Genomic DNA, 12,517 nt, shown 5'->3' with positions numbered 1-12,517 from the left:
GCAGGATGTTGAGGCTCAGCTTCACGTCTGTGCTGTACTTCCAGGCGTCGCCGCGGGGCCCGCCGCCCTTGTCGGCCGGCGACGCGCCCGCTGCCTTGTCCGTGGGCGACGGCGTGGTCTTCTCCGAGGGCGACGTACTGGCTGAAGCGCCCGACTCCTCCTTGCTGCCCTTGCGCGCCTTGGCCTTCTTCTCCTTGCCGCGGTCGGGCGCGTCGCCGTGCTTGCCGTTAGCGGAGTTGGCGCGGCTCATCTTGCCGTGCACCAGGCCGCCCAGGCCGCCCATGTTCTTCTTCAGCTTGATGCCCAGTGTCTTGCTGAAACTGCCCAGCTTGTTGGCCACAGAGTCCGCGCGGGTCTTGTCCTTGTCCTTGCGCTGCTTCTCCTTCTCCTTGTCCTTGCCGTTCTTGCCGTTATTGCTGTTGGAGTTGCTGCACACCGAATCTCGGTCCGAGTCCAGCGAGTCGGCCAGGGACTGCACATCTTCCCCCGCGGAGGCTGTCGGGGACTCCGGCTGCGCCAGAGGAGCCTGCAGGGGAGAGGGAGGGCAGGAAAGGGAGGAGGTTAGAGATCAGCCTTCCCCTTGCTGCCGCAGGAGGCAGACCCCGGCCCCTTGGTGTTGCGTCCAGCCTGACTGTCCCAAGCCTGAGCTGTGTCCCAGCCCGAGTCTCTTGATCCTCGATCTGGAGTTGCTGCCTTCACAGCCCTCGTGGGCCCTAAAAAGGGGCCCACAGCCACGTCATGATGTAGTCCAGGCAGCTGGACTCTGGAACCAGACTGCCGCTGTCACTTATGCCGTACAGGGTATCAGGGCCTGCATCAGGGAGCCCTGTGAAAACTTGATAGGAGTAAAGGCTGAAGTCCAAAAGCACTCTGATCAGTGCCAACTGGTCCTGGGTACTTACTAGCTGTGTGCCGGGCACTGCCCTCCTTGCCTTCTTCATGGAAACTTAGAAACTATTAGTTATGGGCCCCACTTTATGGTTAATTAAACTGATGTCTGGGGGGGGGGCAATTACTTGTAAGCTTTTTAAAAAAAATCCCCTTTCCTGAGATTTCACTACCAGGAAAGTGAGGGCACAAAAACATCAGCCAGATACTTAAAGCAAATCATTCTTAACATCTGGAGGCAGGGCCAGCATGGTCTTACCAGAGGGAGGGGGGCAAGTGGGGCACCAGCCCCCTTTCTCACAGCTCTACCCTCCCAGGGGGGAGAGAACAAGAGGAAGTGCCGAGGAATCGCGCCCGGGTTCCCTGCCTTTTCAAGGACCAACACACAGACTTATAATTAATTCTGCTCCATGGCAGCTCAGCATGTTCCCATCTCGGCAGAGAGAGTTTTGTGTTGTGACTTGTCTACAGATTATTTTGAGGGTGTGTTTATGCCTCTCCTTCTGGAGAAAATAAGGGGAGAAAAACTCCCCTAGTCGGAGCGCATGCCTATGCCCAGACCCGGAAGCACACGGGAGCACAGACACGTGTTTCAGCTGGAGCCAGGGCTTCGCAGGCCATAGGCAGGATGGAGGCCAGCATCTGGGGGCCCCGCGTGGGGGAGGGTGCACCCTGCCTGCCCACCCCAAGCTGAGAGTGCCTGCTGGTCTGTCCTGGCACACGCCAAGCTCACCCTGGTCTCAGAGGGGATCCGGATCCACGTCACATTCATGTAGCTGTGCAGAAGGTTCAACTTGGCTTCTAGTGACAGGATCAGGCTAGGGAGAGAGGAACAGCAAGTGAGATGCGCCCCAGCCCGCCTGCATGTAGCCCTCCTGCCGGCAGGCCAGCCAGCCAGCCAGCTACTAGGAGCAGGGGCGCCTTGCCCAGGTCCTCCCCGGGAAACCCAGCAACAGCCCGCCTCGAATGGCACTGGTGGGGAGAGAGGGGCACAGGGTAGGGTCTTACTGGGCCAGCCGGGCGTTATCATTGTCATCTTTCCCCCACTCCCAGTCCTTCCCGGGGTCCACCGCAAAGTGCAGAGGCAGCAACTTGTGCTCCGAATCCGTCAGGGGGATCACGGCTGGAACACAAAAGAGAGAGACCTGTGCCAGGTGGCCCAGGGTGGGGGCGCAGGCTCGAAGCCCCGGCATCCCCTAGGGAGGACAGGCAAAGTCCACGGAGTCCAGGTGTTGCTGTGATTAAGGAAACCGGATGGAGGTGTACACAGGACCTCTATGTGGGCAGGAGCCTTAAGGCCCGAGGTTTCAAAACCACCACTAACAGTTTAGAAAATGTCTTTATTGTGGATGCCAAAGAGCAGTCTGGAGACATGATTTGGCCTCGACATGGATCAAAAGGCAGGTGCCCTCCTGGGGCAGCAGACAAAAAGAAGCTATTACTGCTTTTGCCCTTTCTACGGACCGGACCCAGGCCAGACAGTGCACTGAGCAAGGTCACTGGGGAGAGGGCTTGAGGACAGGCCCACCCAGCTCCGCCCAGAGAAGGGGAGTGAGGGCTGCCTGCCGTCTGCTCATGCATGAGCTCATTGGGCAGGTCTATCTGTGTGGGACCCACGGAAACAATGGCCTTGGCCACAGGGAGCTCACAGCCTATACTGAGGGCGGGATGAACAGCTGACATACAGCTTCTGCTGTCAGGTGGTAATAGCGCCCTGAGGGTGAACAGCAGCCTGAGGGAGCTTTGGTGAGCTGTTCTGGAGCAGACCACCGAACCTTCTGAGGAGGGAACGTGTAGGTGGACAAGGTGGCGATATGGAAACAGTGACAGACTTTATTTTCTTGGGCTCCAAAAATCTTCACTGCAGATGGTGACTGCAGCCATGAAATTAAAAGGCCCTTGCTCCTTGGAAGGAAAGCTATGACAAACCTAGACAGAGTATTAAAAAGCAGATACATCACTTTGCTGACAAAGGTCTGTATAGTCAAAGCTACGGTTTTTCCAGTAGTCATGTACGGATGTGAGAGTTGGGCCATAAGGAAGGATGAATGCTGAAGAATTGATACTTTTGAACTGTGGTCCTGGAGAAGACTCTTGAGAGTCTCTTGGACAGCAAGGAAATTAAACCAGTCAATCCTAAAGAAAATCAACCCCGAATATTCATTGGAAGAACTGACGCCGAAGCTGAAGCTTCAATACTTTGGCCACCTGATGTGAAGAGCCACTTCATTGGAAAAGACCCTGATGCTGGGAAAGATCGAAGGCAGGAGGAGAAGGGGGCGACAGAGGATGTGATGGTTGCATGGCATGATCGACTCATGAGTTTGAGCAAACTCTGGGAGATAGTGAAGGACAGGGAAGCCTGGCGTGCTGTAGTTCATGGGGTCACAGAGTCGGACACAACTGAGCGACTGAACAAAGCAGTGAGGAGAGACAGGCCCCTTACTGCACAGAGGGACTGATTCATCAAAACATGCCTCAGTCCCCAGGGACCTGAGCCCACTTCAGAAGGGTTGGGGTGGACGCAGGACCTGGGGAGCCGGCCTGCCCAAACGCTGGGGGTGGTATATGTGGGTGCAGGGACCACTGCCCCTTCAGGTGTGACACTCAGACCTGCTGGGGCCTTGGGGCCTCCACAGGGAGGTCTCACTCCCGCTGTCCCACCGGCTTAGGAGGCAGGTGAGGCTGGACTACCATCTAGATGGGGAAGTGGGTTAGAAGCTGACAGCTGGGCAGGGCCCTCCCTGATTCAGGGTTATCCTTGCCTGCTCTGGCCTTGGAACGCCTCTGCCCCACTCCTGTGCTGGTGGCCAGATGTTGCCTGACCCTGACTGAGCACACGAGGCCTCCCAAATACTGCTTTCCTTTGGCACAGAAAGCCCCATCTTTGAGGACACTGAGTCCCCAGTCGCCACTCTAGGGTGCAGGGGCCCTGATCCTGTCTGGGGTTTACTCTGCCTTCTTACTCCTCTGCACATTCCTTACCCCTACTCCCCAGATGCGGGCCACAAATCTGGTGTCATTTCCCCAAGATTCATGACAAAGGTGTCATGGCAAAAACAGAAAGGCAAATCAATAAGTAACAAATACATAAAATCTAAGACTTAATACCCGTTTAATAGTTGATTTTCTAGTAAGAAACAGGCAATACTGACTCGGTGCTGTCCTCTAGTGTTAATAAAGACACACACATAGTCTTCTTCCACCTCACCCTCTGCTGCTGCTGCTGCTGCTGCTGCTTCTAAGTCGCTTCAGTCCTGTCCGACTCTGTGCAACCCCAGAGACGGCAGCCCACCAGGCTTCCCCATCCCTGGGATTCTCCAGGCAAGAACACTGGAGTGGGTTGCCATTTCCTAGCCCCCGTTTAAGGGAAACAGGTTTGCTCCAGATTTTCCTTTTCACCTGCATGGGGCTGGGCGGCACTGTGCTCTAGTTTGGGAGGTCAGGGGCAGCTTGGTCTACCTTGGCCACAGACTGTTTGGTCTTGTCTGGTGTGGCTGTGACTCATAGCCGTCCCTCCCAGGGCTGAGCTGTGGAGTAGTCACAATGGTGGGGGCAGAGGCTGCAGGGCTGGTTCAGGACCAGCCTCCCTTGGGTCATACCCAGGAGCTGGTGCCATAGTCCCAAGAGTCACCACGACAACAGAGAGAAGGTTGGCATGGCTTCCCACCCCTGGGTTGGGGCAGGGGGTAGAGGCTCCCTCTGTAGACAGGGCAGGATGGCTTCCTGGAGGGAGAGCTTGGTAAAGGTACCCACCCACTCCACACCCCCATGCAGATGGCCAAACCAGAGTGTCCAAGAAACAGACCCAAGGATTCTATTTTAAATAAGCATTCTCCATGGGTCTGCTGCTGCTGCTGCTAAGTCGCTTCAGTAGTGTCCAACTCTGTGTGACCCCATAGATGGCAGCCCACAAGGCTCCCCCGTCCCTGGGATTCTCCAGGCAAGAGTAATGGAGTGGGCTGCCACTGCCTTCTCCCTCCATGGGTCTAAGATCAAGCAAATCTGGCAAAGATTGTTCTAGAATAATAATCTGTTAGAAGTAATTTCTGTAGGTACAATATGGACAATTTGGGGTCTGGCTGTCCACCTTCCTAGGGAAGAGGTGCCTTGGGGGCACCTTCCCAGGCCTGGCTATATCTCCCAGCCCCCACCCTAGCGTTAGGAAAGAACACAGGCTTGCTTGCATCTGTGGGGCGTGAGCAGAAGCACTGTGTGAAGCCCTGGGCAGTGTGATGAGGGGTGGGCGGGCCTTCTCCCAACACCCTTCCCACCTTCTAGCCTTCTGATGATGGAGGCCCTTCCCACCTTCTAGCCTTCTGATGATGGAGGCCCTACATCAGGAGTGGGTTCCTGATTCCCCACTTGGAGGGGACCTGCCTGCTCATCAGGAACATCTGTTTTAGGCTTTATTTGCAGGAGAAGCAAACTTGTCACTTGAAACCACTATGACTTGGCTTATTTGTCAGATAAACCAACTAAAGTAGTATAGCTCTGCAGCCTCCTCAGCTTCCCTACCAAAGGGCCCCTGGGAATTCCTCTACTCAGTAGCTGGGCTGGGATGGACGTCCTGGGCTCCCCACCCTGACCGTCTGCCTCCCCCCAAACACAAAAAGCAGAAGGTTGGAATCACCTGTAGGTGCTAGAGCCTGACCACCCAACAGGCTCCTAGCAGCTTCTCAGCCTGGACGTCAGAAGGCATCTTCTGTGCAGAGAGCATAGCTGTGGCCCTCGGGTCAGGGTGGCAGGGCTTAGGAGCCCCACCTGTACAGCCTAGAGGGAGGCCTTGAAAACAGGCCCTCTGTGAGACTCAGGTACTTAAGATGCCTCTGCTTCTCACTTTACACACCTAACTTTTCCCCGTTGGAAGCCTGGGAAGCCTGACCTCACCCTGTGAGAAGGAGACTGATGTGGTGACTTGCCCTCTGGTGGCAAATGTCAGGAACAGCAAATACTTTTCAAAATAAGCCTGTGAATTCCCTCCCTCCCCAAGGCCCTTTGAAAAGGCATGCTCCTATCTTTTAACTCCTGCAGAAGGGAATGGCTACCTATTCCAGTATTCTTGCCTGGAGAATTCCATGGACAGAGGAACCAGGTGAACTACAGTTCACAGGGTCACAAAGAGTCAGACACGATTGAGTAACTAATACTTTGGGGGCTTGCCTGGTGGCTCAGAGGGTAAAGAATCTGCCTGCAATGCAGGAGACCTGGGTTGGGTCCCTGGGTCAGGAAGATCTCCTGGAGAAAGGAACAGCTACATACTCCAGTGTTCTTACATGGAGAATTCCCTGGTAACCTGGAAACATATAGGCATCATCTCAAAGGAGCCTGGACAAAGTTGGTAACCAAAGCAGCAACCAATTTTCAGTACTTATTTTCGCAAAAAAGAATGGAGACTTCTGGTTTCTTTGAGGGATATAAGAAGGGATATACCACTCGTATAACAACGACAAGCTAGACAAAGTGCAGATTCACAACTTTCCTTTAACCTGTCCAAGAGCTGAAGTCACAGACAACTGGCTAGCCCCAGATAGAAGGAAAGACAGGTGTCTTTGAGGAGGTATGGACATGAGCTTAATTGGGGCAGACTAAGCTAGACCCCAGCTTCCCTGGTGGCTCAGACAGTAAAGCGTCTGCCTGCAATGTGGGAGAGCCAGGTTCGATCCCTGTGTCTGGTAGATCCCCTGGAGAAGGAAGTGGCAACCTACTCTAGTACTGTTGCCTGGAAAATGCCGTGGACAGAGCAGCCTGATAGGCTACAGTCCATGGGGTGGGAAAGAGTTGGACACGACTGAGCGACCTCACTTTCACTTTTTTTTCTTTCAGCTGGACCCCACTAAGATTTCAGCTAAAATTGTTAACAAGTTGGTAAAGGAAGGATGTAGACTGGTGGAAAGAATACAGGACCCTAGGGGCCACAGACATAAGGGAAATCCTCAAGCACACACAGCCCTCTCTCTGTGGGACCTGAGCTGGTACTCAGAAAAACACTGGCCAGTATTCTCACAAAGTGTCCTTCAAAGAGTTCTATACTAAGGAAGAAACTGCAGAGAGTAGGGCAGCACACACCACTGATCTTAGGGCCTTTCTCCAGTAAAGCATGGGGAGGGAGCAGAAAATAGGGAATAAGTCTCTTTTTCTCTGGGGGAGGGGCAGGAATATGTGTTGAGCCCAGAACTACAGCTGGGGGAGGTCACTCCCTCCCCCCAGATCCAGGGACACAGTGCCTGCCTGAGATAGAGGCTTACTCAGAACAAAGAAACAGTACCCTCTTGGCTCTCCCTCCCATACCCAGGCTAAGAAGCTGTGAGGAGTAGCGATCTACTGCTAGAAAAGGGGCCAGGATATGGAGAGAGACCCATGCCAAAGTGAGGCTCAGCATAAAGCATGCAGCAGACAGTGAGAAATACCAGACCCACTACAGACACAAGATCTTACTAGAAGAATCTGAAGCTGGGTAACCAGGGTTTGGATCTAGTCTGATCCAAATTCCATGCAGCAAAACAAAAGGAATCAAAGTGATGTACCTTAGTCTTTATTGCTCTATTCAAGATGGCTGGTTTTCAACAAAATATTTTTGGCAAGAGGAAAGATGGGCGAAAACCAGTCCATTGACAGGTGAAGCCAGGTGAAGGGCAAGATAGACAGGACACAGATGTTTAAACTATAAGACAACGATTTAAAATAACTGATTAATAAGTTGAAGACTCTAAATAGAAAAAGGAGATATCTTGCAGAATTTGATGGTTAATTTCATCAGAGAGAAAAAAATCTGTAAGAGTCAAATTGAGATGCTAGAAATAAAAAAAAACACACACACAATTATAAAGAATGACTTTGAGAGGCTCATTAGTAGACTTTGCACACCTGAGGAAAGAGTCTGTGAACAATAAGACAGGTCAACAGATGTTAACTAGATGGCAACAGAAAAAACGAGTTGGGGGTTTGCAGAACAGCACATCCAAGATTGGTGGGGCAATATCAGATAGCCCCAAATCTGTGCAAGTGTAATCCCAGAAGGAAAGGAGAGACAGAACAAAACAGAGGAGATATTTAAATAAATAATGGCTGACATTACTTATCTAAATATTTCCCAAACAAATGACAAACCCTACCAGATCCAAGAGGCTAAGAAAAAAGCAAGCAGGCGAAACAACAGCAACAAATCTGGATATACATAATACATCCAAACTGCTAAAAACGGAAGACAAAGAGAAAATATTGAAGGCAGCCAAAGGAAAAAGACACATTACATATACAGAAATAATCTAAGGATCACAGCAGACTTCTCATGATTAAATAAGTAAGAAGATAGTGGAGTGACATCTTTAATGTGCTGGATGAAAACACCTTGCTAATCCAGAATAGCAAAAGATCCTTAAAACGAAAAACAGAACTGCCATATGATCCAGCAATCCCACTCCTAGGCATATATCTGGAGAAAACCATAACCTGAAAAGATACATGTATCTCAATGCTCATAGCATCATTATTTAGAACAGCTAAGACATAGAAGCAATCTAAATGTCCCCTGACAGATCAATGGATAAAGATATGGTACATATATATAATGGAATATTACTCAGCCATAAAAAGAATGTATATAGCATATGGATGGACCCAGAGGTTGTCATACTGAGTGAAGTCAGAGAAAGACAAATATCATATGATATCAATTACATATGGAATATTAAAAAGGGTACAAATGAACTTATCTACAAAACAGAGTTACAGTTGTAGAAAACAAATATATGGTTACCAGTGGATTGGGGGCGATAAATTGGGAGATTGCGATTGACATAAACATTACTATATACAGAACAGATAACTAATTAGGACCTACTGTATAGCACAGGGAACTCTACTCAATAATCTGGAATGGCCTATATGGAAAAAATGTCTAAAAAAGAGTATATATATATATATTTTTTCTCATTCACTTCGCTGTAAACCTGAAACTAACACAAGATTGTAAATTGATTATACTCCAATAAAATTAAATAAAAAATAAAGAAGACAGTAAAAGACAAAAAGGAATAAAGATAGATGGAACAAACAGAAGAGAGCTGGCATTAAATGTGAGTGGTCAAAGGTCAAAACATACTGATTAATAGATGACACTGTCAGGTCGATAAAAAGCAAAACTCATGTATATATTGACTGCAAGAAATCCATTTTAAATATAAAGACATACATAGGTTAAAAGATACTAAGAAGAAAACTGGAGTGACTCCAGTGCAAGTCCTGTTATATACAGAGGAACATTACGTAGTGATTCAGTGGTCAATTCTCCATGAAGCTATCACAATCCTACCTGTGTGCACAGGCTTCAGAGGACATGAAGCAAATACTAACAAAACTGAAAGGAGAAAGACACACTAATTATGGTTGGAGACTGCCACTTTTAGGAACCAACAGAACAAGCAGACAAAATCAGCGAAGATATAGAAGACTGAATTATGTCACCAGAGCCCTTGAATTAATGGACATTTATGGAACTCAGCAACAGCAGAACACGCATTCTTTTCAAGATCCCATGGAATATTCACCAAAACAGAACATATTCTTAGCCAACCTTCACAGGTTTAAAAGAAGAGAAATCATAAAAAGTTTGTTCTCAGACCAAAACTAAATAAAAACCCATAACCAAGAAAGACGTTTGGAGAATCTTGAACATACATCTTTTGGAATTTAAACAACATGCTTCTAAATAACCCTGTTGGTCCTTAATCCCTGTCTACCACCATGATGGTTAATTTTATGTATCAACTTGCCTGGACCAAGGGATGGCCAGAGAGCTGGTAAACATAACACCTGGGTGTGTCTGGGGGTCAGTCCTGGAAAAGATTAGCATTTAAATTGGTAGACTGGATACAGAAAACTGCCCTCACCTACATGGGCTGGCATCATACATTCCACGGAGGGCTCAAATAGCACAGAATAGCCAAGGAAAGAGGAACTGGCTCTCTTTGTTTGAGCAGGACATTGATATTCTCCTGCCCTCAGACATCAGTGCTCCTGGTTCTTGGGTGTTCGGACCCAGACTGAATTACACCACAGGCTTTCCTGGTTCTACAGCTCGCAGTTGGCAGACAGCAGAACTTCTTGGGCACCATAATTATGTGAACCAATTCCTATAATAAATCTCCTCTTATATATGTATCTATATGTATCCCATAGGTTCTGTTTCTCTGGAAATCCCTGACTAACAGAACCACTAATATGTTTTCCATCTCTATAATTTTGTCATTTCAAGACTGCTATAGAACTAGAATCATACAGAATGCAGTCTTCGGGGATTGGTTTTTTTTTTTTTTCCTTCAGCATAATTCCCTTGAGGTCCACTCAAGTAATTGTATGAATCACAGGCATTCATTTTTATTGTTGAGTATGATTCTGTGAAACAGTATGCACCCAGGAATCATGTACCCAGGAAAGACATTTGGGTTGTTTCCAGTTTTTGGCTATGACAAATAAAGCAGTTTTGTGTACAGGCTTTTGGGTAAACATAACTTCATTTTTCTAGGATAAATGCCCAGGACTGCAAATCTGGGTCATATGGTAAGTGAGGGCTTCCCTGATGGCTCAGTGGTAAAGAAGGGGCCTGCAGTGCAGGAGACTTGGGTTCCACCCCTGGGTCAGGAAGATCCCTGGAGGAGGGCATGGCAACCCATTCTAGTACTATTGCCTGGAGAAACCCATGGACAGAGGAGCCTGGTGGGCTGCCGTCCATAGAGTCACACAGTCAGACACAGCTTAAGGTGACTCAGCAGCAGCAGCAGCATGAGAAGTGATGTTTAGTTTTACAAGAAGCCACCAAACTGTTTTCCAGAGTGACTGAACCACTTTAACCTTCCCACCAGCAGTGTAGGAGCAGTCCAATTATTCCACATCCTTCCCAGTACTTGGTGGTGTCAGTTTTTAAGATTTTAGTCATTCTGATAGGTGTTCAGTGATATCTTGTGGTTCTAACGTTGACCAACTTTTCATGGGCTTATTGTCTTCTCTATCTCCTCTTTGGTAAAATGTCTGTCTGTATCTTTTCCCATTTTTTGTTTGGATGGTTTGGAGGGTTTTCTTTTTGCTATTGAGTTTTGAGAGTTCTTTGTATATTTTAGATACAAATCCTTTGTTGATATGTGGTTTTCAAATATTTTCTCTCAGTCTGTAACTTGTTTTTCCTTCTTTCCTCCTTCCCTGCCTTCCTCTTTTCCTCCTTCCTTCCTGTCCCCCCGCACCTCTCCCCACCATCTTTGCACAGTAGAGATCCAACCTATTTTTTTCTTTTTTGGATTATGCCAATCCCAAATGACTGCATGCTGTGTGATTCCCATTTTGCAGCATGCTTGAAATGACAAAGTTCTAGAGACACAGAACAGATTAGTGGTTCTATTAGTCACGGATCTCCAGAGACACAGAACAAATAGGACAATATGTAAGAACTCTTTACCTACCTCTAGGTCCACAGTTGGACATTTTACTTTTATTATATGGTCAACTTTAATTTTTGTATAAATGAGGTTTGAGTTTACACTCCTTTTCTTTCTTATGGATTTCCAATTGCTTCCTCACCATTTGTCTGAAAAGACTATCCATCCTCCATTGAATTCATTTGCTTCTCTGTCAAAAATCCTCTCAGTATATTTGTGTGGGGTTATTTCTGAGTTTCCTATTCTGTTCTACGGATCTCTGTGTCTAACTCTCCGACAGTACAGGCACTGTGTCAGGAGCTCCACGTTCGTTACTTACAGGTCTTGCATCAGCTCCAGGGTTCTTGCTCGATTCTGTAGAGGAGGATGTGAACCCCGGCGCTGCGTGACTTGCCCAGGCCACAGGCCGGCCTTACTCCACAGTGTGTACTTTTCCTTTCACTACTGTTGGCACCTTGCCTCCCCCTCCTTTTAAAAAATTATCTGACATCAGTAGACTGTGAGCATCTAAGCTTGTTTATTCACTCATTCAACATTTATTAACTGCTCCCCCAGTGTCTTGGTGCTGGAGACGCAAAGACAGGACATGTGGCTTTAAGACATCTAGAAATCTGGTCGATGAAGAACCGAACCTGCGTCTCTTGAGTCCCTTGCGTTGGCAAGTGGATTCTTTACCACTGTGCCCCCTGGGAAGCCTGGCAATGAAGAACAGGAGCCTTTGAAAGGTGGTCCTTGTCATCCTCCTCCTCTCCCTGCACCTGATCCCACCGTGGCCTTGGCTCTGGCCCATCAGTGCCCAAGAACAACCTCTGGTGGGCCTGACGCAGAGTTCCCTGGCTGGGTAAGAACCTTGCATCCTTGTGCCTCTGGGAAAAATCAGACTTGCTTTATGAGGATTTGCTTCACGACTCCTCAAGGTGCACAGCAATGGCAGCTCTTTCCCCTCCCTGAATGCCAGGGATGTGGCGAGTTCCTGCCTGATGAGCTGCCTGTGGCCTCACGCTCCAGGCGGCCCACTGGGCTTTGGTCAGGATGCGTTCTTCCCCATAGACCCTTTCCCCAGAAAAACGTCCCCAGAGACAATTCTCTAAGTGGACTTGGGTTGTCAGGAAGCTGTCCATTTTTTTTTCTGGACACAGGTTCTCTCATGCATTAGATGCAACCCTGGGGAACAGTGATGGGGGCTTCTTGGAGAGCAG

The 12,517-nt window shown here is 48.7% G+C and overlaps 1 protein-coding gene across 1 annotated transcript in view; it reads right to left on the bottom strand.

The window, feature by feature from the left end:
* OTUD7A (OTU deubiquitinase 7A) overlaps positions 1–12,517 on the bottom strand; it is a 193,775-nt gene that overhangs the window by 926 nt on the left and 180,332 nt on the right. The window contains exons 11-13 of the mRNA XM_010843400.1: positions 1,897–2,011; positions 1,622–1,706; positions 3–526 (exon numbers count right to left, since the gene is read on the bottom strand). Coding sequence (XP_010841702.1) covers positions 3–526; positions 1,622–1,706; positions 1,897–2,011 — 724 coding nt within the window. The remainder of the gene's footprint in view (positions 1–2; positions 527–1,621; positions 1,707–1,896; positions 2,012–12,517) is intronic.

Source organism: Bison bison, unplaced genomic scaffold (genome assembly GCF_000754665.1).
Source record: "Bison bison bison isolate TAMUID 2011002044 unplaced genomic scaffold, Bison_UMD1.0 scf7180017864181, whole genome shotgun sequence".
Classification (NCBI taxonomy): domain Eukaryota; kingdom Metazoa; phylum Chordata; class Mammalia; order Artiodactyla; family Bovidae; genus Bison; species Bison bison.
The sequence above is the reverse complement of the archived record's forward strand: the minus strand, read 5'-3'. Positions and strand labels throughout refer to the sequence as shown.